The 27,494-nt window shown below is 40.4% G+C and overlaps 1 protein-coding gene across 5 annotated transcripts in view; it reads left to right on the forward strand.

The window, feature by feature from the left end:
- Positions 1–10,765, forward strand: part of LOC136863103 (serine/threonine-protein kinase NIM1) — a 789,590-nt gene extending 778,825 nt beyond the window's left edge. For all 5 annotated transcript variants that reach the window (XM_067139438.2, XM_067139441.2, XM_067139439.2 and 2 more), the window contains one exon: positions 10,001–10,765. In XM_067139438.2, the coding sequence (XP_066995539.2) occupies positions 10,001–10,569 (569 nt within the window). In that variant the 3' untranslated portion in view covers positions 10,570–10,765. The remainder of the gene's footprint in view (positions 1–10,000) is intronic.
- The last annotated feature ends 16,729 nt before the right edge of the window (positions 10,766–27,494 follow it).

The raw sequence follows: 27,494 nt of genomic DNA on the forward strand, positions 1-27,494 counted from the left end.
CTGATACAAGCTACGTGTACATTGCTGTTTTCAAGGAGAGCTGTTAGCTCCTCATTGTGAGCAGGTAGGGATTGAGAATTTAAATGAATGCAGTTCAATGAATGTGCGTTGGCCTGAAATACTTTTACTAATGAGCTCTGGCAGCGGGGTATCTCCGTTCTCGGATAGGAGAGGTTAGGGATAGGGGGACAGTAAGGTCCACAGCTGGCAGTGGTTATAACAGTACTCATCACACAAAGCAGAATACCAAGAAGAATACATGCTTCTTACCTGCATATTTCCTCTGATATCGCGCCGGCTTTTCATGCACTCAATCACATTCACACTCGATAATAAAACACTATAATACAAACTTAAACTAATCCACATTGTCGTTACTTCACACTGTTTCACCCCCTAGCTGCTTGAATAACATTGTTAAGGTCAGCTCATGTGGTCACTTGAATTTTCTTCCCATCAGCGCTTAGAATAATGATACGTCCATCCTTAGTCCATACAGATTTCTGACCGAAGTGGTCACGCGCGGCGTTTAGTATGTCCTTTCTCGTTGCTGTGAGCGATTCTGTTATCAGCATACCCAATCCCTTCAGCGATTTCTTTGCACACCAGATACGGTCACGTTCGTGATATTGCGTGAACTTTATTATGATGGGCGTTTTCCCTCCTGTCACTACCTCAGCTGTAGTTCTCCTTGGTTTCCCAATCCTGTGACAGCGATCTAAATTGTCCAATGTCAAGTCTATCCCTAGGTGGGATTTCACAACACCGAACACCTTATCATAGACGTCCTCGTTCAGAGATTCTGCCACCCCGTGGAGTAATAGGCAGTTTTTCCTGCTGTACTGCTCTTCCTGTTTGGAGATCTGGTTATGCATTTTGGTAAGTTCAGACTTCACTTCCTTGAGCTCCTCGGTGACAGCAGCTCTGAAAGACTGGCACTCAAGGGTGAGTGCGTCTAGGGCAGGGATGGCGAACCTTTTCCAACTAGTGTGCCATTTTAAGACTGGTTTCTTATTATCAACTGTTTACTGTGCCACATGTTATTTTCCTTAAAGAAATGGCTACAACCTATTACACCCCCCCCCCCTCCAACCGCGACTTCCTTTCCAAATTCCCAATTATGTTTCATAATGGTATTTATTCATTTCTTTATTTACTGATTTATTTATTTTATATGTGTATGTTGGGTATTCAGCTCGAAGGCTGGTTTGATCCTCCACAGCTCCACCAAAAAGCTATCATAGACAACCTAGGCGTCACTGAAGAGGTTTACTAGGGAAATGAGTGAGGTAGTTTCCCGTTGCTTTCCTCACCACGCCAGAAGTTGCTCTTGCATATCAGTCTGCCAAGTCCACTGAAATGCATGAACCAACTGACCCTATTTTCACACCATTCAAAACAGGGACCGGCTGCATATTTTATATATATCTATATATATATAAAATAACTTGTCCTGACTGACTGACTGATTCATCATCGCCGAGCCAAAACTACTGGACATAAAGAAATGAAATTTTGGGGATATATTCATATTAAGATGTAGGTGCTCGCTAAGAGAGGATTTTTGGATATTCCTTCTCTAAGGGGGTGAAAAGGGGGGTGAAATTTTAAAATGAGTGTATCTATATCTCAAAACTTTAAAGGTTTACAGATGTAAAAATTGGTATTTAGAATCTTCTTTAAAAATAAGGAAAAACGTATTTTTTTTGTTTTCAGAAAATTCCAGTAGGAGGGGTGAAAAGGGTGAAAATGGGGAAAAATGGGTTGAATGCCTTTAATCAGGATACCAGTACTTATATCTCAGAAACTGAATATATTAAAGACCTGAAAATTGGTACTTTTGATCTCTTTTAGAAATAAAGAAACACGTATTTTTTTGTTTTTGGAAAATCCAATAAATGGGAGGGTGAAAAGGGGGTGAATTTTTAAAATGAGTGAATCTATATCTCCAAACTTTTAAAGTTTGCAGATGTAAAAATTGGCATTTAGAATCTTCATTAAAAATAAAGAAACAAGTATTTTTTCGTTTTCAGAAAATCGCAATAGGAGGAGTGAAAAGGGGTGAAAAAAGGGTTAAATGCCTTTAATGAGGCTACTTATATCTCAGAAACTGAAGATATTACAGACCTGAAAATTGGTGTTTGGGATCTCCTTTAAAAATAGAGAAACATGTATGTTTTTGTTTCTGGAAAATCCAATTAAGAGGGGGTGAAAAGGGGGTAATATTTTAAAATGAGTATCTATATCTCAAAACTTTTAAAGGTTATAGATGTGAAAATTAGTATTTAGAATCTCCTTTAAAAATAAAGAAACATGTATATTTTGTTTTTGGAAAATCCTAATAGGAAGGGTGGAAAAGTCTGAAAAATTTGTCCTACGCCTTTCATGAGTCTACTTATATTTCAGAACCTGAATATATTACAGATCTGAAAATTGGTGTTTGGGATCTCCTTTAAAATAAGGAAACACGTATTTTTTGTTTTTGGAAAATCCAATTAATGGGGGGGGGGATGAAAAGGGGGGTGATTTTTTAAATGAGTGTATCTATATCTCAAAACTTTTAAAGTTTATAGATGTAAAAATTGGTATTTAGAATCTCTTTCAAAAATAAAGAAACACGTATTCTTTTGTTTTCGGAAAATCCCAATAGGAAGGGTGTAAAAGAGTGAATAATGGGTTGAATGTCTTAAATGAGGCTACTTATATTTCAGAACCTGAAGATATTACAGACCTGAAAATTGGTATTTGGGATCTACTTTAAAAGTAAAGAAACACGTATTTTTTCGTTTTGGAAAATTCCAAATATTGGAGGATGAAAAGGGGGGGGGGTGAATTTTTTAAAATGAGTGTGTCTACATCTTAGAACTTTAAAATTTACAGATGTAAAAATTGGTAGTTAGAATCTCCTCTAAAAATAAAGGAACACGTATTTTTTTGTTTGCTGTAAATCGCAATAGGTGGGGTGTAAAAGGGTGAAAAATGGGTTGAATGACTTTAATGAGGATACATATATCTCAGAAACGAACGATATTACAGAACTGAAAATTTGTATATGCGATCTCCTTTATAAATAAAGAAACACGTATTTTTTTAGTTTTTGGAAAATCCAATTAATGGCGGTTAAACAGGAGTGACAAATTGGGGTGAATTTTTTGAAAGACTATATCTACAGAATATCTTGGAAACGTAAAATGTTACAGACGTAAAAAGTGGGTGTTTGGAATCTCCTGTAAATGTAAAGAAACATAGGTGATTTGTTTTTGGAAACTCCACTTAAGGGGAACTCAAAAGGGGAGAAATTTTAAAATGAGAATTTTTACAGTATATCTAAAATAACTTAGCATGTTACAGAAGAGAAAAATGGTATTTTTATCTCTATTAAAAATCAAGAAACGTGTATTTTTAGTTTTCGGAAATGCCACTTGGGTGAAGGGGGGGGGGTAAATGTGACTGAAAATGGTGTTGAATTCTTTTAATTACGCTACTGATATCTCAAAAATGAAGGAATTACAGACGTGAAATTTGATATTTGCAATCTGCTTTAAAAGTAAAGAAACACGTATTCTCGGAAAATCCAATGAGGGGGGGTGTGTGTGTGTGTGTGTGTGTGTGTGTGTGTGTGTGTGTGTGTGTGTGTGTGTGTGTGTGTGTGTGTGTGTGTGTGTGTGTGTGTGTGTGTGTGTGTGTGTGTGTGTGTGTGTGTGTGTGTGTGTGTGTGTGTGTGTGTGTGTGTGTGTGTGTGTGTGTGTGTGTGTGTGTGTGTGTGTGTGTGTGTGTGTGTGTGTGTGAAATAATTGAAAATTTAATTGACTTAATTGTATGAGAATACATACATCTAATAAAAACTAAAGCTGTTACAGACTTGAAAATTCGTATTTGGATCTCCTTTAAAAACAAAGAAAAACGCGTTTTTGGGAGGAAACCATCTTGGAGGGCGGGAGTGTAAAGGAGTTGAATTCCTTTCATGAGGACACATAAATCAAAAACTGAAGAAGTTAGAGTCGTGATAATTGGTATTTAGAAGATCCTTTACTATTAAAGAAACACGTATTTTTTGCGGGAATATTAACTTAGTGGTGGTGGGGGGGGGGGAGTAGTGTGAAATGAAGTGAAAAAATAAATTCTTTTTATGGGGATACTTATATCTCAAAACTGAAGGTAATAGACGTGAACATTGGTGTTTGGAATCTCCTTTAAACATAAAGAAACAAGCCTTCTTTTAATTTTTTTTGGGAGGGGAGTGGGTGGCGGTAAATAAACTTAACGGTGGTGGGGTGTAGAAGGAGGTGAAACCTATTGATTTTACTGTTCTTAATGTACTTATAAGGATCCTCCGTTGCTCAGGCGGCAGCATGCCGGCCTCTCACAGCTGGGTTCCGTGGTTCAAATCCCGGTCACTACATGTGTCATTCGTGCTGGACAAAACGGAGGCAGGACAGGTTTTTCTCCGGATACTCCGGTTTTCCCTGTCATCAGCCATTACAGCAACACATAATAATAATAATAATAATAATAATAATAATAATAATAATAATAATAATGTTCCGGACCGTCGTCTGTTGTGCGGACTGCGCTGGAAACAGCTCCTGGACTGGTAATGACTAAAAATGCAGTCCGGCCGCGGGTTTAGTGCCGCCAAGGCACCAATATGACACCACGCCGGTTCTCCTGAAGGATTTTATCCATATTAAAAATGATTATAGGAAAATATGGCAAAGATTTAGGGACCCAACTGACCGGGAGGAATACCTGAGCCTAGCCCAGGAAGTATGAAATCGATTGCTGGAAAGGAAGATTGAAAAATGGGAGGAAACATGCCAAAATCTAATAGAAAACGAGTCAGATCGGGAATTTTGGTGGATTCTCGCCGAAAACGAGTCAGATCGCGAATTTCGGTGGATTATATATCTAAAACAATAAGCATTCAATTATAAATTTCAGTATAATACCGTAGCGAAGCACGGGTATCTTGCTAGTATATATATATATATCTTGTAAATACATTTGATTATTGCATATTCCGTGGTCGTATTTTGCAAATAATGCAAAATATAAATGTTTAAATATGTAATTTTTGAGAATACCTAATATTATTTGTAAAAAAATTAATTAGCTCCCATTGTAACACACTTCGCCATTAAATATGATTACCGGGCGAGTTGGCTGCGCGGTTAGGGGCGCCCAGCTGTCCGCTTGCATCCGGGAGATAGTGGGTTCGATTCCCACTGTCGGCAGCCCTGATGATGGTTTTCCGTTGTTTCCCATTTTCACACCAGGCTGTACCTTAATTAAGGCCACGGCCGATTCCTTCCCATTCCTAGGCCTTTCTTATCCCATCGTCGCCATAAGATCTATCTGTGTCGTGCTACGTAAAACAAATTTTAAACGAAGTGTTAGACAAAAAAAATACTAATATTGCCAATGGACTTCACTTCCTCCATTAGCTTCATTGTCTTTCCATGTTGTCGTAGTTCGTATGCTCAACAATTTAACTTATTTTCCCTCATCAAATCTCCACAAGGAAATCGGAAAAAACAGCTATCCTCGCTTGTAAAATCACATCCGTGCTTTCAACAAAACATACTGCATACATATGGGAGTTATCGAAATCGGCTTTCAATTGCTCAGAATCTTCTTCACTCATTCTTATTATTCTATCCTTGACAGCAGTTCAGGTAATTTTTTGTTGTTTGTTAGGGAAATTTTCAAATGATGTGTCGGTCGTCAATATAAAGTTTCTTTTAGGAACTCACCGTCAGAAAGCGGTTTCCCATGCATGCTGTACTATGCAGTGAGACAGTTGGAAACAACCGCACTGATATTATTCCTAGGGTGGAAATATGATACAAAAGAACTAGTTCGTTTTGTGTAATGTTCAATATTTTGTGAAAGGAACTCTCTTCTTTCTTCATTTGGCATGGAACAAACATTTAAAATTATAGTCTCGAAATGGCGCTTTTCCTTAAAAGTGGGGGATAAAATGGTTTTCGAACACAGGCAATACATCTTTCTATCAGTCCGAATTACCCTGTTCACTGTTCTTGAAACTCCGGTCACTACCGCCATTAAGTTTCTGTTCTTTTCGGCACCGAAAACGTTTGAAAGGTCCATATACAAAACCACCAGAAAATGACACTTATCTCACTTGACTTTCGGTCATATCATATTGCACGTCCGAATATAACAAGTATTTAGATTTTCGATATTTATTTCTTGCACGTGAAACAATATACTCGTAAGGTATGTATTGTCCGTAGTACAAGACGTATATAGAAACATTGGTATGTTCATGTTGTGTGCCACTTAAATCGTGTTCGCGTGTCACCTAGTGGCACGCGTGGCATAGGTTCGCCATCCCTGGTCTAGGAAAACATCGCCGGGGTTGGTATCACTGTTGTTGGCGGCGCGCGTTGTCTTCTCAATGTCCGTTAAACTTGCTGATTTGCTAGGTGGTTTACAGAGCTCTCTGATATGCACTTCTTCACTGCCGCCATCTTCTTATGATATATTATGTGATAATAAATAAGTAACTTCGAGGAATGACAAGGCTGATTTCAAATATAACAGTGAATTTATTGCAGTAGAGGTTGTAGTCAATAGGGACCAATATAAAACAAAACCACACTGATTATGTTAATAAAGAAGCAAGTGACTTCTCAGGTGTGACAGGTCATTCCATCCTGCTAGAGGAAAAAGTAATCGCACTCCTCTTCTGACAGACGGAATAAAATTCCTCCAACAAGGCTAGGTATATATCTGTTTTGACTGTTTACCACCACCTATGGCGCGACGGCCCGTTTCCGGGTCATGGCCTCCCCAGTTGCTCTCCGCCAAACTTGCCGATCTCACGAAGCAACTCTCCAATTCCGGATCTTGAGGATGTGTGCTGCATCCTGATGTACACCATCTTCCCATCTGTTACATGGCCTTCCCACAGGCCTTCCTCCTCCAACGTCTCCTAAGAATACCTTCTTTGGGATTCGGTGTTCTTCCATCCTAATTAGATGACCTGCCCATTTAAGTCTCTTAACTCGAATGGCATACGACAGGGGTGTCTCACCATACAGGGAATATAGTTCATTGTTATATCTAATTCTCCATTCCCCTTGTATGTATATGGGTCCATAAATTCTCCTCAGGATTTTCCTTTCGAAGGAATCTATCTTCTCCATGGCTTTCTTTGGGAGGACCCACGTATCACTTCCATACATCACTATACTGCAAATGAGGGTTTTGTATAGCATAACTTTTAGGCTCTGGTTTATATCTCTACTTCTGAAAAGAGGCAGTACTGCGAAGTATGCTCTATTGGGAGCTTGAATTCTTGTCTGTATTTCTACCATTTTGTTATTCTTGCTGGTTAGATGTACACCAAGATATTTAAACTCATCCACCACCTCCACTTTGGATCCGTCAGGGACAAGTTGGTCATTTGTATACTTCCTTCTCCGAGCCTGCACCATTAACTTTGTCTTTTGTTCATTGATCTTAAGTCCAATGTCTTTGCCTTCTCTACTCAAGTCCTCAAATGCTTCTTTAACTGTCCTTGTTGTTCTTCCCATCAAATTAATGTCATCAGCATATCCAACTACAGTAGTTAGGCTGTTTTGTATAGAAGTGTTCCACTGGTGTCCACCCTTAACTTTCTAATCACTGATCTTCTAGTGCCAGATTAAATAGAATTGGTGCTAAGTCATCTTCTTGCTTCAATACCTGATTCACTTCAAAGAAGCTGCCTACTTCAGTCTGAATTTTCACTCCCACCATCGTATTTCTCATAGTTAATTCCACCAGTTGCACCAGCTTTTCTGGTATCTTGAACTCTCTTAATATCTCCATTAATTTATCAGTCAATAGAATCGTATGCTTGTTGAAAGTCGATAAACATCTGTACCACATCTATGCCCCGTTCCCAACACTTGTTTCACAGTACTGTAAATATCTGATCAATAGTGGATCTTCCCTTCTGGAACCTTGCCTGGTATTCTCCTAGAATTTCTTCCACCAGGGGTTCTAGTCTCTTTTTCAGGATTGAGGTGAACAGCTTATATACTGTACACAGCAATGTGATCCCTCTATAATTGCTACATACCAACTTATCCCTTTTCTTGTATATTGGGCATATGATGCCTTTGCACCAATCTTCAGGCATTTATTCTGTATTCCACACACTCACAATTAGATCATATATAGCTTCTTGTAGTGTGGTTCATCCGTATTTCCACAACTCTGCAGGGATTCCATCGATACCTGGTGCTTTATTGTTTTTCAGTTGCTGTATGGCTTCTATCACTTCTTGCATAGATGGTGTTGTGACTTCCAATTCATTTGTCTCATTGTTATTCCTATAGGTAGTTGGTGTTTTCCCTTCCATTTCTACTGGGTTCAGGAGGTGTTGGAAATATTCCCTCCATCTATCTTGGATCCCTTCTTTATCTCCCAAAAGCTGTCCATCTCTGTCCTTACACATGTTTGTTCTTGCCTTGAATCCTTCTTTCACTTCCTTAACTTCTCTGTAAGCCATGTAGCTATTACCTTCTTTAAATTCCTCCACTATTCTAGCCATTTTCTCATTTAATTTTCTTCTCTTCTTTCTTTGACATACATCCCTTACCTCTTAATTCTGGTTTTCAACCTCTTGTTTCTTCACCCTTATGAGTCTCTCTAGGTATGCTTTATATGCCTTATCTCTTTCTTCTATGGCTTTTTGGCATTCCTCATCAAACCATTCCTTTGTGTTCCTTTTGGGTACAATGTCTAGTGTGTCCTTTGCCATGGCCTTAACGCTTTCCTTCAGAGCAATCCATTTGGTTTCGACCATTGCTGTTTGGTCCTTATTATATTTCTCTACCTGAACTTCTGCCATTCTTTCCCCGTATCTTTCTGATACTTCCTTATTCTTCTATTCACTAGTATTGTACTTTTCTATCCTACTCACTCCTTCCTTCCTTGCTTTCATAATGCGGCACCTTAAGATTGCCTTAACTAGAAAGTGGTCGGAGCCACAACTTGTTCCTCTGAATGATCTGACATCCATGATATTGGATGCCCATCTTTTCTCCATCACAACATGGTCTATTTGATTACAGGTCTTTCCATCCGGTGATATACATGCTTGCTTGTGTACCTCTTTATGAGGGTAAACAAGTTGACATCACTTTCATGTTTATGCTGATAGCAAGGTCAAGCAATCTCTGTTCATTATCATTAGTATTGTTGTGTAAACTATGGATCCCTATTATTCCTTGATATATCTCCTCCTTCCCAATTTGTGCCTTTAGGTCTCCTGTTTTGATTGTTTAGCTGAAGAATATTGTGCCAAGGGTGAATGTGACAGTTACAGCACACTATAATCAAACAGATTAGCTCATTGCATTGCAACATGGCCAGTTATGGCTGCTACACCTGTACTCGGGAGAAGGTGGGTCTGAATCCCCATCAGTCATCCTCAAAATTGTTTCCTGTGCTTACCAATTTCAACTCCAGTCAAATGCCAGGATGGTACATTTCTCAAGGCCACAGCCACCTCCTTCCCATTCCTAGCATGTACAATTACACATACACCCACACTCACAGACAACACCCTCACACAGCGCGGTATGTGTAGCTCCCCCTCATGGGGTGTACAGTACAAGGAAAAGCAGCTATGGAACTGGGGAGCCAAACATGCCTTTGGACACTCCCGGCACCAAAAGCCGTACACTAAGAAAAAGCACACCATACACCTAGTGCACTAGTTCAGGATTGTCTTTGCATTTCCAGTATATGATAATTTCTCTGTTGTTTCTCCTTGTGTGCAGGGAAGCAGGGGATGTCATATTTAAGACAATTTAGAGATTTAAATTTGGAAAAGCATTCACTCTATAAATCAAAAGGACCAGAAGGACTGTTCATGTATAGGAAATCCATTATCTTTTATTCAATAACATTTGGCAGTTGACAATAACAGTACACTGAACAACTATGTTTATTAGTCTCTCATATTTTCTTCCTGTTTCAGAGGGAATCCTTAAACAAGCTCCACGTGAGAGACTGACTCCCAGCGAAGTCCGAGACTCAGAATGGCTCAGAGGGATTCCCTTCCCTTCATCTCCGGGACCTTCAGAAAAATACAGTCTCTTTCCTACACAATTGAAAGAGACAAATTCTGAAATTTCCAACCTATCGTCAGACAATCAAGCATCATTGGATTCGGTGGAGAATGGACTAGCTAGATGTGCGATATCCAGTCTAGAGAAACAGGCTCTGGAGAAGCTGTCGGAACTGGGCATCACTGAAGATATACTCGCAGAACACCTGGACCGTGGAGCCAGGAGTGCTGTAATAGGAACTTACCGCATAATCATCCACAGACTTCAAAGACAAGACTCATTAGCAAGTGAGATTGAAGCATTAGTATTAACTGACATGGAAAACAATGATAGCTCTTCTACTCTACGTAGTGCCAATGCTTCGGGAAACAATTTTTGTGTCTCAGCCCTGAGTCGCAGGTCTAAATCAGCAGGCGTGAAAGTTAGAAGTGACAAGAAAACAAATAAAAACCGCTCTCGGACTTGTATATTGTTGTGATGAATAGACCTTGTAAGTTGAAGAAACAATTGTTACCGGCAGAACTTGTTTTCCAATACTCAGAACTCACATACTTCATAAAATATACTGAAATGTTAGAAAATATCATAGATGACAGTTACCTCATTAGGGTACTTCTTAGTATATACAGTTTCTGTGCCATATTTTTGGAAATAAAATGTACCAATTGTTTTAATTTGTTAATTTCCTTGTAGCACTGTGTGTAATATCACATTATTCCCGATCAAAGATACATTAAGAAAAAATGTACCCACAGAGTGTGGCTATCCCAGAGGTCACTCCAGTATAAACTGTAAAGACTTCAGAGGAGCAATTGTCTTCCTATTGCCAAGATAGTTGATTTGATCCTGGCTGAGGGCAAATGACCTTAAATGTCTGTTCTCTTGAACCGATGATGATAATGATGATGATCAGGGCTCGGATGTTTAGGAAAAGTCATATTTTTTCTTTGCTTCTATTTTCTTGCCTGATTGGATGTTGGTGCAAATCAGATGATTATCGTCACAATTAAGTGATTTTTATTTGTCATATAAATGCATATTTTGGCTATTTTTGTCATAAGGCCATATTTTGAGCTATTTTCATAGAAGCATCATATTTCGGTCATATTTTGGCGGCTTGACGACAGCTGTAGCTGTGCAAAATTATCTTCAACTTAACAAATGCGAACTAGTGTTCACAAAACTGCTTCTCAGTATCACATCTGCAGTTAATACAAGTGGAATACTCTGCCTCTTCTAATCAAGATTGGACAGGAATTGTTTTCCAACATTTTGTTAGAAAGTCTGGCATATATATGGTATATAGTCGAACTTTGGAATTATATCGAGTGCAATTACTTGTTTAGAAATTGCTAGCTTAGAAATTCATGCAAGTATTGAAATCCAGTACAACAATCACATGGAATAGTTGGCGAGAGTGTAAAACAGAATCTTCAAAACACTCTTGCCAACTACTTTCGAGTCATATTTTGTAATTTTTACGTCATATTTTGTCACTTTTGAGGTCATATTTGCTTGCTTATTTGGGCTATTTTTAGGTCTTAAACATCCGAGCCCTAATGATGATGATGATATTCGTACATGGAGGTCGGCAGCATGTGAAGAAAAGGAGGTCTATACAACACATGGAGGTCGGCGTCAAGGGGCATTTTGTTCTAGCTTATAAAGTTTTAAAGTTGTCATGATGGAAGTGGTAGGCCTATATTTTTGAAGCTGAAGATCTCTTGCCATTCTTCTTCTTTATTTTCTTTCTATAGAGTTTGGAACAGTCTGATCGCTTTCGTTTCAGAGCATATAGACTTAAATTTCTGCTGTATTCTGGCGGATGTATGTATCACTACACTAAGTTTCCTTATTGATACTATAAATCACTATATTTCCACTGATATGCATGTTGACATGATCTGGTGAGGATTCATATAATTCTTTCAAAGGCTTGAAACCTCTTAAAACTCGTAATTACTTGGCTCGCTGTCACTTTGAGATATGATACTGTCTGGCATGGAAGTATGTAGTTTGAATGAAAGCAAAGTAAATCATTTTGAATAAATCCAGACCATAACATCACTACACTAGACTGAACTGAGCGAAGTGATAGTGGGCGCATAACATGAGGAATGAGAGCGTATGGTTTGCTCAACCAAGTAACAGACGATGAAACACACCAAAGTACATGCCCTCTTTCTCATGAACTAATCCCATTAACCTGGGATTTGTGCTAAATGAATCTTTGAACTATTGTTTCCAGTTCGTCTGCTCAAAGTTTCCAAGGCAATGATTACCTCAGTTTTTATTGCATTGTGAAACAACCTGTGCAAATACAACGACGTCAATTTTATTCTATATAAAAGGTGGAAGGTTTCTTCTCCATTAGTAGACTATAAGGTGTGTGTATATATACATATATAAACTCAATGAATGTATACTCTATTACTTTGAGTCCCTACTGTAAATGCTTGGAAATAATCTGAGCTAAACTGTTGCAACAGTGAATTTTTAAAGAGATCACTGCATTTTCTTAGAGCTCACACTTAATCACCTCTGTCCGGCTGCTGGGTAATGCGGCACTCAAATGTTTCATGTCACTGAGGAGTTAAGCTAAAAGAGACATCAAAGAGCACAGCCATTCTCTGATGATAACAGGGCCTCCAGGATCTGGAGGAAAATAACAGTGACCCAGACCAGACATGGCAATGTTTCCAGAGTTACTGAACTGAGAAAGCAAGGTGGTATCTGAGGGTCTCAAAAGGGAGACAAGATAGCCAAGATGTGACGGTGGAAAGATAAAGTCAAAGAGGCACCCATGGCGAAGAAAACTGCTTTCAAGGAATGGTGGAAGTCTAGGAAGGGTCTGGATGGGCCATGTCTGGGGTACAAGGCCTCCAAGAAACTTGCAAAGGCAGTAGTCGCAGAAGCTAAGGGAGAAGTAGACCAAGACTTCATCCAAGACCTGGAGACATCAGAAGTTATGAAACAAATCTACATAGTTGCCAGCCAGTGTGACAAGCACTCTAGGGACACAGTCGCCAAATATATGGAAGAGAATAAGGGGAAGTTGCTCATACAGAACAAGGCCATCAACAACCACTGGAAGGAGTACTTCAATGAGTTGCTCAATAGAGAATTTCCATAGGATATAGCAACTCCACAGCTTGCAGTTTAAGGACTTGTACCCCAGATTACCCTAGCCCCAGCTGAATTCCGAGCAGCCATGTCTAAGGTGAAGAATGGCAAAGCAGTGAGGCCTGATTGTATTCCAGCTGAGCTATGGAAGGCTCTGGATGTAGAAGGCATTATCTGGCTGACTACAATGTTTAACACGTTGAGTGCCGAGCCGATTGTAGCACACTATTCCACTGGTGCCAGGCATGTTTTTGAATAGTATTCTGCTGGTGCCAAAGCAATTATACGCGTTGCAGGCTGTTTATATAATACTGGGATGTATTTATATGATGTACTAAGTAAATTTTATCTCACCATACCAAGGTCATGTGTGACGCCATATGGTGTCACATCAATTTTTACGAAAGATAAAATATAGCGTGACGCCATATGGTGTCACAGAATTTTTTTGACATGGAATGTGCAATACGAATTTCAAATACGGGAGATTTATTTGCTAATTCAAATTAACGCTATATTTATGAAAACCTAGTAAAATGCAAAATAATTACTTATATTACATTACATATTGTTGTGAACAGTTTTCTGATAACTTGAAACAATGAAAATATGAGTCTCGGCACGATTGGCAGGCAGTGACACTCGCATTGCAAAATAAGCATTAGTCTTTAAACAACAATTAACCTTCAGTCACTCTTTGTTGTGAAATAATTCAAAGCACTTCAGACAAAGGAAAGGTGTGTCAGAACAGGTTGTGCAGACAGTTGACACCCTTCTTGCAGCAGAAGCAGCAGCCTTTCTGCCCATGACCTTGCATAGTTGCTGATAGCAGCTTCAACACCGACCTCGAGCTTTACTGCAATATTGAAAGGAAGAAATAAAAAATAATTTTATAATTAGTATTGACATCCTTCGGAAGAGCAATAATGTTGAACTTGATAACACTTACCTGGTACTTTTCTGTCCTTCCGTCTTGTTGGCTTCCCCAAGGTAGTGGTTCTCTCTCTTAGGAGTGCGTCTAACAGGGTCGTTAGTTAGACAAAGTAGTGTTGACCACGTTCCTTCGAAACTCCGCAAGAGTCATTTTCCGATGTCCAGTAACCCGCGTCTTATTGTACAGAAGCAGTGCATTTACAACTGCAGTACCAAAAAGAATGTCATCTGCAACTTTGTAGTACCATCGGATGGTTTTCCTCATTGCAGTGTGATACGAAGAAAGTGTATCTGCAATATCTATTCCTCCTTTCATTTTATTGTACGTTATTACCATTTTCAGTTTAACCAATCTTCGTGTTTCCTGTTCCTTTTGCCCGTAGCAATTACATCATTAGAACATTTGGTTGACAAAATCAGCACGTCCCTTTGATCTCTCCACTTCATCACTGTCAATCCATTTCCATTGCAATGAGTTCTCCCTTTTTAAGCTTTGCATTTACAACATCCTTTGGTAAACCTTTTCGATTTTTCCTAAGTGTGCCAATAAAATGTGTCTTACGATCCAGTAGGAGTAATAATTGTCGGTGCAGAGAAAGTGACCACTGTCCAGATACAGGTCCATAAGTTGCATTACAACTTGAGTAGCCATACTCAGTGTATTCTGAGCATTCAAGGTACCTTCACCAGCATACACTTTTGTTTTGTAGGTGTAGCCCGTGTCGTCGCACAGCTTAAATTGTTTAACACCGTACCTGTGTGCCTTACCAGGCATAAATTGCCGGAATGATAAACGACCCCTCCACGGAATCATTGATTCATCAACTACAAGGTTTTCACCTGGAGTTTTGACATTCTTGAAGTTCATATGCATTATATCTAACAGTGGCTGAATCTTGTGCAACTTTCCAGCTGAAGCATCGTTGGGACCAAAGTGCCAGAATCGAAGTAGTAACTAAAAACGATTTCTTGGCATTGCCTTACTGGCTACACTATTTCCATATACAGAGAACTGGCTCCAGTAATTTGATAATGAAGGCATTCTTACAAGACCCATCCACAATCTCAAACCTATAAAAACTTTCATTTCCTCCTTTGTAGTATCTACCCACTCCTTCAAACGACTAGACCGCTTAATACGCATAGACGCTAGTGTTTGATTTGCAATGATATTAGTTTGTAGTACCATCATATCAAGAACTTCATCTGTTAGGAAAGTTGGTAAAACTCATATGGTGTGGCTGCAGAAGTATCAATTTGAAGATTTAGATGCTCCTGGCTTGTAAACGGAATATCTTTCTGTGCCCCTACACAAGGACCCCAGACATAATTGTTCACATGATTGTCTGCACCATTTGCACCGGCACTGACCCCACCTATATCACTATCAGTATCGCCATCATCTTCCGCATCACTCCATACATCCGTCCTGTTGTCACTGTCACTGTACTCATCATCACTACCGTTATATTCACTGCCATCAACACTTACATCTTCCTCTCCATCAGAGTCCATCAGTAATTCACAAATATCCACTTCACTAATTCTCTTCTTTGCAAGTCGCTTATCATTTCTACTAAGATTATTACCAATATCTTCCATTTTTTATATTTTTGCACAACTATACAAACTGAGTTATAATACGTACGTAAACAAGGAATAAACAATGGCTGGCGCGTTTTCACCTGTGACAATGACCACGGGCCAGTCAGTGACTTCGGAAGAATACTGTGGCGCCACATGGTGGCACACAAGAAACATACATAGCTGGAATAGACCCTGAAGTTTGCTCTTCACGTAGTACCAATTTTACACGCATAGATGTCGCAGCTAATTATCTACGGCACATCGCCTGAAATTCTACTGTGCCGCCATATGGCGTCACACCAACTCTGATTTCAAGAACGGTGTGCCGCCATATGGCGTCACGCCATCTCAAATTTGAAGACCACCGTGACGCCATATGGCGGCATGTGGCACCCAACGTGATAAGACACTTTCTGAACTGCTCATGACAGAATAGTACTTTTTTAAACTACCTCATGTCCATAGCCAACGGCCGTAGTCGTGTTGAAACACGGGATCCCGTGAGATCTCCGAAGTTAAGCAACATTGGGCGTGGTCAGGAGTTGGATGGGTTGCCACGCGCTGTTGGTGGGGGGTAAGGGAATGGAGGAGCGGAAAAGAACTGGCCACCCTACCGCACGTAAACTCCGGCTCAGGAACACCTCTGCGGGGGTTCGGACCTGCCTTCGGGCAGAATAACCCTTACCTTACTCGTCCATTTTCAGGCAGAAGGGAGATGTCAGTGAATGCAGGAACTAGAGAGGTGTCAAACTCACTTTATACATCCTCAAAACTTGGGAGTGTCATTGTAAATAGAATCAGGAATAGCATCAGCATACATCAGAACCAGTGCGGTTTCACATCTGGAACATCAACAACTGATGTAATTCAGACTCTATGGACCTTGGTGGAGAAGCACTAGGTACTACATAAGTAACTCAACATGGTGTTTACGGGACCTGGAGAAAGCCTGTGACCGCATTCCCACAAAGATTGTCTGGACAGCGTTGCGAGAACATCCCTGAGAAGCATGTGAGACTAATTCAGGACATGCATGCGCTCCCACAGTCCAGGTGGCTTTAAAGTACCGGTGAGGGATTTGGCCAATCAGAATGCTACATTTTCCTTGAATAATTTAAAAATATACAGCAAGAATTTTTTATGCTTTTAAAAGGCATTCTGCAAATCTACAGGCCAAGAACATTCATCAGAATGCTTTATTATGTTAATCGGTTCAGCCTTTCTCTCAAACTCGCCGTAACAAAATTCAGCCTAGTGTTTTAATATACAGAATAATAATATATTGTTATTATTATTTATAAAGAAAGAGAACACTTGGCGTAAGGAACATGAAGGGAAAGTGCAGTGTACCATTGACCTACCGAGCAAGTTGGCCGTGCAGCTGTGAGCTTGCGTTCTGGAGATAGTGGGTTCAAACCCCACTATCGGCAGCCCTGAAGATGGTTTTCCGTGGTTTCCCATTTTCGCACCAGGCAAAAGCCGGGGCTGTGCCTTAATTAAGGCCATGGCTGCTTCCCTTCAACTCCTAATCCTTTCCTCTCCCATCGTTGCCATAAGACCTACCTATGTTGGTGCGATGTAAAGTCAATTGTAAAAATAAAAACCTGACCGGGGGGGGGGGGGGTATGATATAATGAGGATCAACGGACTGGCAGCCAGTTTGGATTTGAGCCAATAAAAGAACAACATTTTTTCGAACACCTTGCATTGTATGCAAGAGTGAGAACAAGGTAGGACTCCATTAAGATAAGTTCTGATTTCAATGTGTTAGGTGTTTGGATAAAAGTAAACATAGATATTCCAAATTTTGAGTCTGACTTGATAGAATCTGATTGTGTTCTTTTAAGAACGAAACATGTCAATCTTTGGTTAATAGTGTGTATTTTTATTCCTTGTTCAATAGTGTCTTTATTTTACATGTATGTTATAGTATAATATTTATATTGAATTTCTTGTTCGACAGACTGAAAAGTTTTCTAAGTTACATTTAACTCAGTTGATAATGGAAAGTATGGCTTCCTTCTCAACAAAGTTCACTGTAACTGAAAATCATCATCCAGGCAGACTTAAGTAAGCAAGTGACACAAAAATTGATTATCTTAAAAATACATTAGAAACAAGAAGTCTATTACTGTCAAAAATAATTCTGTTAATACCAACCCCATGGCACTACAGCCCTTTGAAGGGCCTTGGCCTACCAAGCGACCGCTGCTCAACCCGAAGGCCTGCAGATGAGGTGTCGTGTGGTCAGCACGACGATTCCTCTCGGGCGTTATTCTTGGCTTTCGAGACCTGGGCCGCTATCTCACTGTCAGATAGCTCCTCAATTCTAATCACGTAGGCTGAGTGGACCTCGAACCAGCCCTCAGGTCCAGGTAAAAATCCCTGACCTGGCCGGGAATCGAACCCGGGGCCTCTGGGTAAGAGGCAGACACGCTACCCCTACACCACGGGGCCAGCATTCTGTTAATAACATACTTTACATTGTTCAATAAGAAAAATAACATCTTCATGCACTGTACTCACAATTATTGAGCCCTGAAGAAGTCTCATTTGCACCTGCATACTGTACAGTTTTAATTAAATTATAATATTCCACTTCTGGGGTCAGTGCCTTCTCTACATTAGATTCCACATTATTCACTGTTTCTAAAAAAATCTTGGAAAATCTTTATACTCTTGATGCCTTCGATTTTACCTGACATTTGTTGGCCCTCATCTGCTTAGATGACAAAGGAGGAGGATAAAGAGAGGAGCGTTCATTAAATGGCTCTCCTTCTTCCCTACCTGTGACCCAGATGTGTCCAGTATGGTCAATACACCAACAAGGGCAGAATGTATGACGCGGAAGACAGAGAAAGTTTGCATTTTCCCAATGAGAAGTTGTTTTTAGTTTGGAGATTAGTGGGGTGGGTCTACACCACACCACCTGGAATTCCATGTTTGTAATTCTAGCACAAGGACGACGATGAAGTTTTCTTCTGTAGACCAAGTTTATGAAGAAACAAGAGAGATAATTTTAGAATGCGCTGTACTTTATAACATTCTTTATTTTAATTTTTAATTTTCATGTTCACGATAAGCAAAATTTGTATCATGTATTATAATGTATGCAAATTGGGACCAGACGTTTAGGTTCACTATAGCCAAATCTTCATCATAACTGAGTTCACTGTATCCAGAGTTGACTGTACTTCATTGCAGCCATGATATACAGGGTGTAACAATGAGGTAAGGCCAAACTTTCAGGACAGATTCCTCACACGTAGAAGAAGAAAATATGTTATATGGACAAGGGTCCAGAAATGCTTTTCATCCCATGTTAGAACTCATCTTGTACAACTCTACATAGTACATAAATCATGGGAAACACACAGGAACAGAACTATCAGCACATCACATGAAACTTTTTTTCTTACATGAAATGTTCAAAATGCCCTCCATTGGCACTGATGCATGCATCAACATGCTGTCGCATTGAATCCTGCATCCCTACTCTAGTCTGTCTTGCTTAAACATATCATAATGTGGCAGAAGGAGGCATCTGTTTCACAATTTAATAAATACTCCATGCAAAACCAACCCATAATGAAATGGGAGTCACAACAGAATGAAAACAGGTTCAAAGAACAAAATCAGATACCAAAGAAATTTGATTCAATGTGACAGCAGGTAGATGTATGTATCAAAGCTAATGGAGGGCATTTTGCACATTTCATGCAAGAAAATTTGCTCAAAGCGGAATCGCAAGGGACTAACATCTTTTTCCAAATTAGACAAGTTTCTGTACTACACAAAACTTAGTGGTTTTTTTTTTTCTTAAAACACAAAATTATCACCGCCGCTACACAAAACTTGATACAGAATGCAGTATTTTAAAATATTTTTAAAGCTTATCTACATCTGCCTACGTGTGATGTTCGACTATCCAAATTGATATACCACCAGAAAAAAAAAAAAAGCATGCAACATCCTCAAAACAAGGCCATTTTAAGCGATGTGACAGGCAGCTCATCATTGCAAGAGTATATGATTACAAATTCAAACCAAATGAAACACGCATCACAGTAAAGGGTGCCGAAACAGTTACATCAATACACAGTGCCAATGCAGGGATGTATTCGCGCATGCAAAAGATCATAAAGGTGCCGAATGTCATCCTGCGATAAGATTACCCAAGCATCTTACACCTTTTGTTGCAATTCAGTAATGGTTCTTGTAGGTTCTGGAGAATGCAAAATTCCTGCTTTATCATGTCCCATATGTGTTCAATTGGTGAGAGATCCAGTGATCTTGCTGGCCAGAGCAGTTGTTGTACACCATGTAGAGCACGTTGCACCACAGCAGCTGTATGTGGACGTGCATTGTCCGGCTGAAAAAGCACACCACCTTCCTGTCGAAGAAATGGCAGTAGCACGGGTACAAGAATCTGTGCAATGTAGCGGGCACTGGTTATGTTACCCTGCAGAAACACCAACTGTGACCATGAGTTAAAACTGATGGCCCCCCAGACCATGAAGCCTGGGGTGGGACCTGGGTGTCGTGGATGAATGCACTCTGGAATAGGCAGCTCAGAAGTTCTACACCATACATGTGTACATCCAACACTTCCATACAGGCAGAACATACTCTCGTCACTGAAAGCGACAGAGTGCTATTCCCCTCTCCAGTTGATCTTTCAAGACACCAGAGTAGCCATGCTTTGCGGTGTCATGGTGTCAGTGGTAGCCTGGCTAGAGACACACGTGAAACGGATTTCATTCCTGGGTGATGTTTGGTCTGCCACTGCTGCTCACATAATGGATCGACCTTGATATTCCTTTGTACATGAACGTCCAAAGCCTGGTCCACAGACCACTGCTGAAAGCAGCGACGCACCACCGATACATCGCGCTTAACATGTGCAGAAATCCGTCAACACGTCCATCCAGCTTCCCGCAGACCCAAAATGCGACCCTGTTCAAATGGCTGCAGTTGTTCAACAGAAGCTCGTACTTTTAGGCGGAGCGTGGTTGTACCCTAGAATGAATGTCACAAACACTGTTCACCTCGAATCTCAGCACAGTTACCGCCTGCATAGTCAAAACAGAATGCGCACAAACAGCCCTCCTGAGCGCCATCTGACCGCCAGTGTCCGTGACAAATGTTAGTGGCTTTATGTCGCACCAACACAGGTAAGTTTTATGGCAATGATGGGATAGGAAAGGCCTAGGAGTTGGAAGGAAGCGGCTGTGGCTTTAATTAAGGTACAGCCCCAGCATTTGCCTGGTGTGCCTGGTGTAAAAATGGGAAACCACGGAAAACCATCTTCAGGGCAGCCGACAGTGGGATTCAAACCCACTATCTCCCGGATGCAAGCTCACAGCCGCACGCCTCTAACCGCACAGCCAACTCGCCCGGTCCATGACAAATGAATCACTAACACAACCCCTTAGTATGCACATCATATACCCTGGTGCTGCTGAATACAGTCCTTCAGGATGTTGCATGGTTTGTTTCTGGCAGTGCAGTAACGTAGTACACTGATTTGTTAATTATTATTACTGTATTCATGTTTGTGGGTTACTGTAGTCACGTCCTAGTTCGTGAACCACGGGCAACGGCTGAGTGGCCTAGTAAGTGGTCCTGAGAGTCGGGATACCAGTTGCTATGGAATGAGAATGGGCATCTCGAACATATTCTGAGTCGTGGCCCTCCTTGTGCTCAGGCGGCTAGGACTATACAATTCACCGGTGGTCCATAACCCGTTAGAGGAGAGATCCTCACTTGGACTATGTGCAAGTAGGGCAGCATCCTGCTTCATGAAGTTACCGAGCTCAGAACACTTTAAGCAAGCCTCGGACCTATGGGAGTAACGGAGTCCCACTCCCATTTGACAGGCGAGGGACTCCTTGGAAACAACTTGGCGAACGAAATGGAATTCGATGGGGAGCTATCAATATTAATTTGGCTTAAGGAAGAAAGAAGGTAGAACTGGCTGAGTCAGCAAAGAGGATGCATCTGGATGTGCTAGGAGTAAGTGATATTCGGGTAAGGGGAGATAATGAGGAAGAGATAGGAGATTATAAAGTGTACTTGACAGGTGTTAGAAAGGGAAGGGCAGAGTCTGGGGTAGAGCTCTTCATCAGGAATACCATTGCACGCAATATAGTTTCTGTTAGGCACGTAAATGAGCGAATGATGTGGGTAGATTTGTCAGTGGGAGGAATTAGGACAAGAATTGTGTCCGTGTATTCACCATGTGAGGGTTCAGATGAGGATGAAGTTGACAAGTTTTATGAAGCATTGAGTGACATCGTGGTCAGGGTCAACAGCAAGGATAGAATAGTGCTAATGGGCGATTTCAATGCGAGAGTTGGGAATAGAACTGAAGGATACGAAAGGGTGATTGGTAAATGTGGGGAAGATATGGAAGCTAATGTGAATGGGAAGCGTTTGCTGGACTTCTGTGCTAGTATGGGTTTAGCTGTTACGAATACATTCTTCAAGCATAAGGCTATTCACCGCTACACATGGGAGGCTAGGGGTACCAGATCCATAATAGACTATATCTTAACAGACTTTGAATTCAGGAAATCTGTTAGGAATGTACGAGTTTTTCGCGGATTTTTCGATGATACAGACCACTATCTGATCTGTAGTGAACTAAGTATCTCTAGACCTAGGGTAGAGAAAGTGAAATCTGTCTGCAAACGAATAAGGGTAGAAAATCTCCAGGACGAGGAAATTAGACAGAAGTACATGGATATGATCAGTGAGAAGTTTCGAACAGTAGACAGTAAGCAGGTTCAGGATATAGAAAGTGAATGGGTGGCATACAGGGATGCTGCAGTAGAAATAGCAAGGGAATGCCTAGGAACAACCGTGTGTAAAGATGGGAAAAGGCGAACATCTTGGTGGAATGATGAAGTGAGAGCAGCTTGTAAACGTAAAAAGAAGGCTTATCAGAAATGGCTCCAAACAAGGGCCGAGGCAGACAGGGATTGGTACGTAGATGAAAGAAACAGAGCGAAACAAATAGTTGTTGAATCCAAAAAGAAGTCATGGGAAGATTTTGGTAATAACCTGGAAAGGCTAGGTCAAGCAGCAGGGAAACGTTTCTGGACAGTAATAAAGAATCTTAGGAAGGGAGGGAAAAAGGAAATGAACAGTGTTTTGAGTAATTCAGGTGAACTCATAATAGATCCCAGGGAATCACTGGAGAGGTGGAGGGAATATTTTGAACATCTTCTCAATGTAAAAGGAAATCATCATGGTGGTGTTGCAAACAGCCAAGCTCATGGGGAGGAGGAAAATGATGTTGGTGAAATTATGCTTGAGGAAGTGGAAAGGATGGTAAATAAACTCCATTGTCATAAGGCAACAGGAATAGATGAAATTAGACCTGAAATGGTGAAGTATAGTGGGAAGGCAGGGATGAAATGGCTTCATAGAGTAGTAAAATTAGCGTGGAGTGTTGGAAAGGTACCTTCAGATTGAACAAAAGCAGTAATTGCACCTGTCTATAAGCAAGGGAACAGGAAGGATTGCAACAACTATCGAGGTATCTCATTGATTAGTATACCAGGCAAAGTATTCACTGGCATCTTGGAAGGGAAGGTGCGATCAGTCGTTGAGAGGAAGTTGGATGAAAACCAGTGTGGTTTCAGACCACAGAAAGGCTGTCAGGATCAGATTTTCAGTATGCGCCAGGTAATTGAAAAATGCTACGAGAGGAATAGGCAGTTGTGTTTATGTTTCGTAGATCTAGAGAAAGCATATGCCAGGGTACCGAGGGAAAAGATGTTCGCTGTACTGGGGGACTATGGAATTAAAGGTAGATTATTAAAATCAATCAAAGGCATTTATGTTGACAATTGGGCTTCAGTGAGAATTGATGGTAGAATGAGTTCTTGGTTCAGGGTACTTACAGGAGTTAGACAAGGCTGTAATCTTTCACTTTTGCTGGTCGTAGTTTACATGGATCATCTGCTGAAAGGTATAATATGGCAGGGAGGGATTCAGTTAGGTGGAAATGTAGTGAGCAGTCTGGCCTATGCTGACGACTTGGTCTTAATGGCAGACTGTGCCGAAAGCCTGCAGTCTAATATCTTTGAACTTGAAAATAGGTGCAATGAGTATGGTATGAAAATTAGCCTCTCGAAGACTAAATTGATGTCAGTAGGTAAGAAATTCAACAGAATTGAATGTCAGATTGGTGATACAAAACTAGAACAGGTCGATAATTTGAAGTATTTAGCTTGTGTGTATTCCCAGGATGGTAATATAGTAAGTGAGATTGAATCAAGGTGTAGTAAAGCTAATGCAGTGAGCTCGCAGTTGCAATCAGCAGTATTCTGTAAGAAGGAAGCCAGCTCCCGGACGAAACTATCTTTACATCGGTCTGTTTTCAGACCAACTTTGCTTTACGGGAGCGAAAGCTGGGTGGACACAGGATATCTTATTCATAAGTTAGAAGTAACAGACATAAAGGTAGCAAGAATGATTGTTGGTACAAACAGGTGGGAACAATGGAAGGAGGGTGCTCGGAATGAGGAGATAAAGGCTAATTTAGGATTGAACTCGATGGATGAAGCTGTACGCATAAACCGGCTTCGGTGGTGGGGTCATGTGAGGCGAATGGAGGAGGATAGGTTACCTAGGAGAATAATGGAATCTGTTATGGAGGGTAAGAGAAGTAGAGGGAGACCAAGACGACGATGGTTAGACTCGGTTTCTAATGATTTAAAGATAAGAGGTATAGAACTAAATGAGGCCACAACACTAGTTGCAAATCGAGGATTGTGGCGACGTTTAGTAAATTCTCAGAGGCTTGCAGACTGAATGCTGAAAGGCATAACAGTCTATAATGATAATGTATGTATGTATGTATGTATGTATGTATGTATTATTACATACAGCATGATGCACAGTGTATCATTTTGACACTATCACAACACTATATATGACACTATTTCACAACACTGTATATATGCTCCTTAAACAACACACTATACAGTACTTCACAACACTAAGCTTTCTTCCACATATAAAAAAAAGTTGTTTCCTCTTTTATCTAATCATATCTTTCTGAATGCAGTCCTGAGCTGAGTACATTCGTTCGAGAAGCTTTGAAGAATTAGATGTAATGGTAAATTGATTTATGTCACAAATGCATTGTGGGGCCTGTTTGTGGGTTCGAATCTTGTTTCGATCTTCATCTTCTTGCTTATCTCCTCCTCTTTCTTGACTTTTCTCACTGCTAGAATTTATTTTACAGCTAGTTCAATCCAGTTCACTGCTACCACAACTAACACATGTTACCATGGTGTAACAGCTGTCAGCTGTTTCCATTTCTGCGATCAATGATTGCATTAAAAAGCACCTATAATATGATTTGAATGTGAAAATGACACCCGCATTCATTGGCTGTAAAACACTTGCTGTATTAGGTGGAAACCGGAACAGTTTCATGTTTGACAATGTTATGTTTGGGTGGTAGGTATCATTAATTCCCTTTTGGTTTTCCTTTTTCATTTTTACATTTAATCTATTCAACCACTCGTCCATTAAAGTAGCAGTCACCGACGCACTGTTTTTGCCACACCACCGGAAGGTTATCGATTTTCAGATTCTTGAAACATCTCGCTTTTGCTGCTTTCCCTATCACGAGAGGCTTTACCAATTCTCCTTCCATATTCCCATACAGAAACACTAAGTCTCTCCTTAGATATTTTATCTCCAACACACTTTTACCCCTTAACGGTGAGCAGCTTTGTTGGTAATATTAGAAAGAACAATGCTGTTTCGTCTGCACTGAAGATGTTTATGTTCGTATTCTGTACTTGAACCTAGAAGTTTTAATTTGCAATCATCCACTACACTTTCATTCACATCCTTAGATTCCCCGCAAACATTATTCCAGACAATATTGTGCCCCTTCTTGAGACTGTCAAGCCATCCCATTTCCAAGATATCTGGCTACAGCAAGAGTTTCACTTAGAAGCATTGGACCGGATATGAGCAGGTTTTTTTGACCGGGCAGAGGTGAACAACTCCCACACTACCTCGATTTCCTCCTTGTCAGTGATCTTTGCCTCCCTTTTCATTTGGCCATTCCCTTGAATCCACTCATCCATTATTTCTTAATTTCTAAGCGATTCGTAAATGTGTGTTTTTTCCACATTTGAACCAGAACATTATTTGCCATACTGAGACTGTGTCCTTTTCCTTGCCTTCAATTATTTTAACTTTCTTTGTTTACCAATAATGTCATGTAAGATTTAGCCATGATCTTACGTTTGTCTTCACTTTTACGAATACAGTAGCCAACTGTCTGGCACTACACCTGCTTCCTTATCTTCGTTAATGATTTATTCTGAAAATCCCTTCTGAAAAATCTCATTAGTCTCGGTCAACTTCCCAGTTCAGATACTGTACCTGATTATTTTAGAAGTTGGATTATTGGCCTTTCTCTCACAGAAATTCCAGATGTGTTCCAATGAAGAAATAGAACAGCAGGTGCATTGAAGAACACGGATGTCCTAACACGTGCGTGCATCATTTTGTCCAAACAATAACATCGACCATATCAGCACCAGAAATGCACAAAATACTGTACATAGAACTACATCAGTTCCTAATATATACAGCATTGTACAAGTAGATTTTAAAGAAATCTTTCATTATGTGTTTTCATTTCTGCAATGAGGAGACTCTGCATTATACAAAAGTAAGAACATTATACCACCATAACATTTGCTGGGACTGAGAAAAAACTCTGTAGTGGACAAGTTTCTGCTTTATTCAAGTTCTGCTTTGAGCAGGTTTTACTGTACATTCTGTTTCTGCTTGTTTCCCATGATTACTATACTGTGTCGAGTTGTAGATAATGAGTTTTAACATGCAAATAAAGCATTTTTGCATCCATGTTCATATAACATATTTTCTTCTTCTGTGTGTGAGGAATGTGTCCTGAGAGTTTGATCTACCTCACTGTTACACCCTGTATTTAGGTACAAGCATATGAATATTGGCAATGTGACTTATCTGAAATAAAATCTTTTAATACTACCAATACAAAGCTGATATGAATTAGAATTTTAAATATTTCTCACAGATAACAGCAATAATATCCTTGGCACAAAAGCTTTTCAAAAAATATCATTACAAGATGCACAGTAATTTTATTTCCCAATATAATTGAGTAAAGACACTGTTGTATCTTTGTATAAGAGTTATGAGACATTCATAGCATAGTACACCATCATATGTTACTCTGGAGTGGAGGAGAAGCAATCATTTTCATGGGTTTCTCGTCACAGAGCTAAGAAGTGTTTCGAGCATGGGCGTTGCGTTCATTTAAAACCTGCCCGCCGGGCCAAAGCCGCGACGGGTCCTCTCGTGTTATCCCCGCTCCACTGAGTGAGGGAGGTAGGTACCCAATGCCGAACGTCTGCATCGTAGGAGACGCGGACTGCGACACTCCCGCTGTCGGCGACGGGCGGGGCCGCCGCTTACAGAGTACGTACAGGACTCGCCTGGGCTCGCAACAGCGGGCTCGGCAGGAGTCTCACTCCTCGAGGGAGCCTCGCCGGAGGAGAGGACCGCGCAGGGCCATCCGACTCCTCCTTGTCGAAATGTTTTTTGATAAAACAATTTCGGTAATGATCCTTCCGCAGGTTCACCTACGGAAACCTTGTTACGACTTTTACTTCCTCTAAATAATCAAGTTTGGTCATCTTTCCAGACACATCGGAAACTGCGCGAAGCAGATCCCGC

This window comes from Anabrus simplex, chromosome 2 (genome assembly GCF_040414725.1).
Source record: "Anabrus simplex isolate iqAnaSimp1 chromosome 2, ASM4041472v1, whole genome shotgun sequence".
Taxonomy (NCBI): Eukaryota; Metazoa; Arthropoda; class Insecta; order Orthoptera; family Tettigoniidae; genus Anabrus; species Anabrus simplex.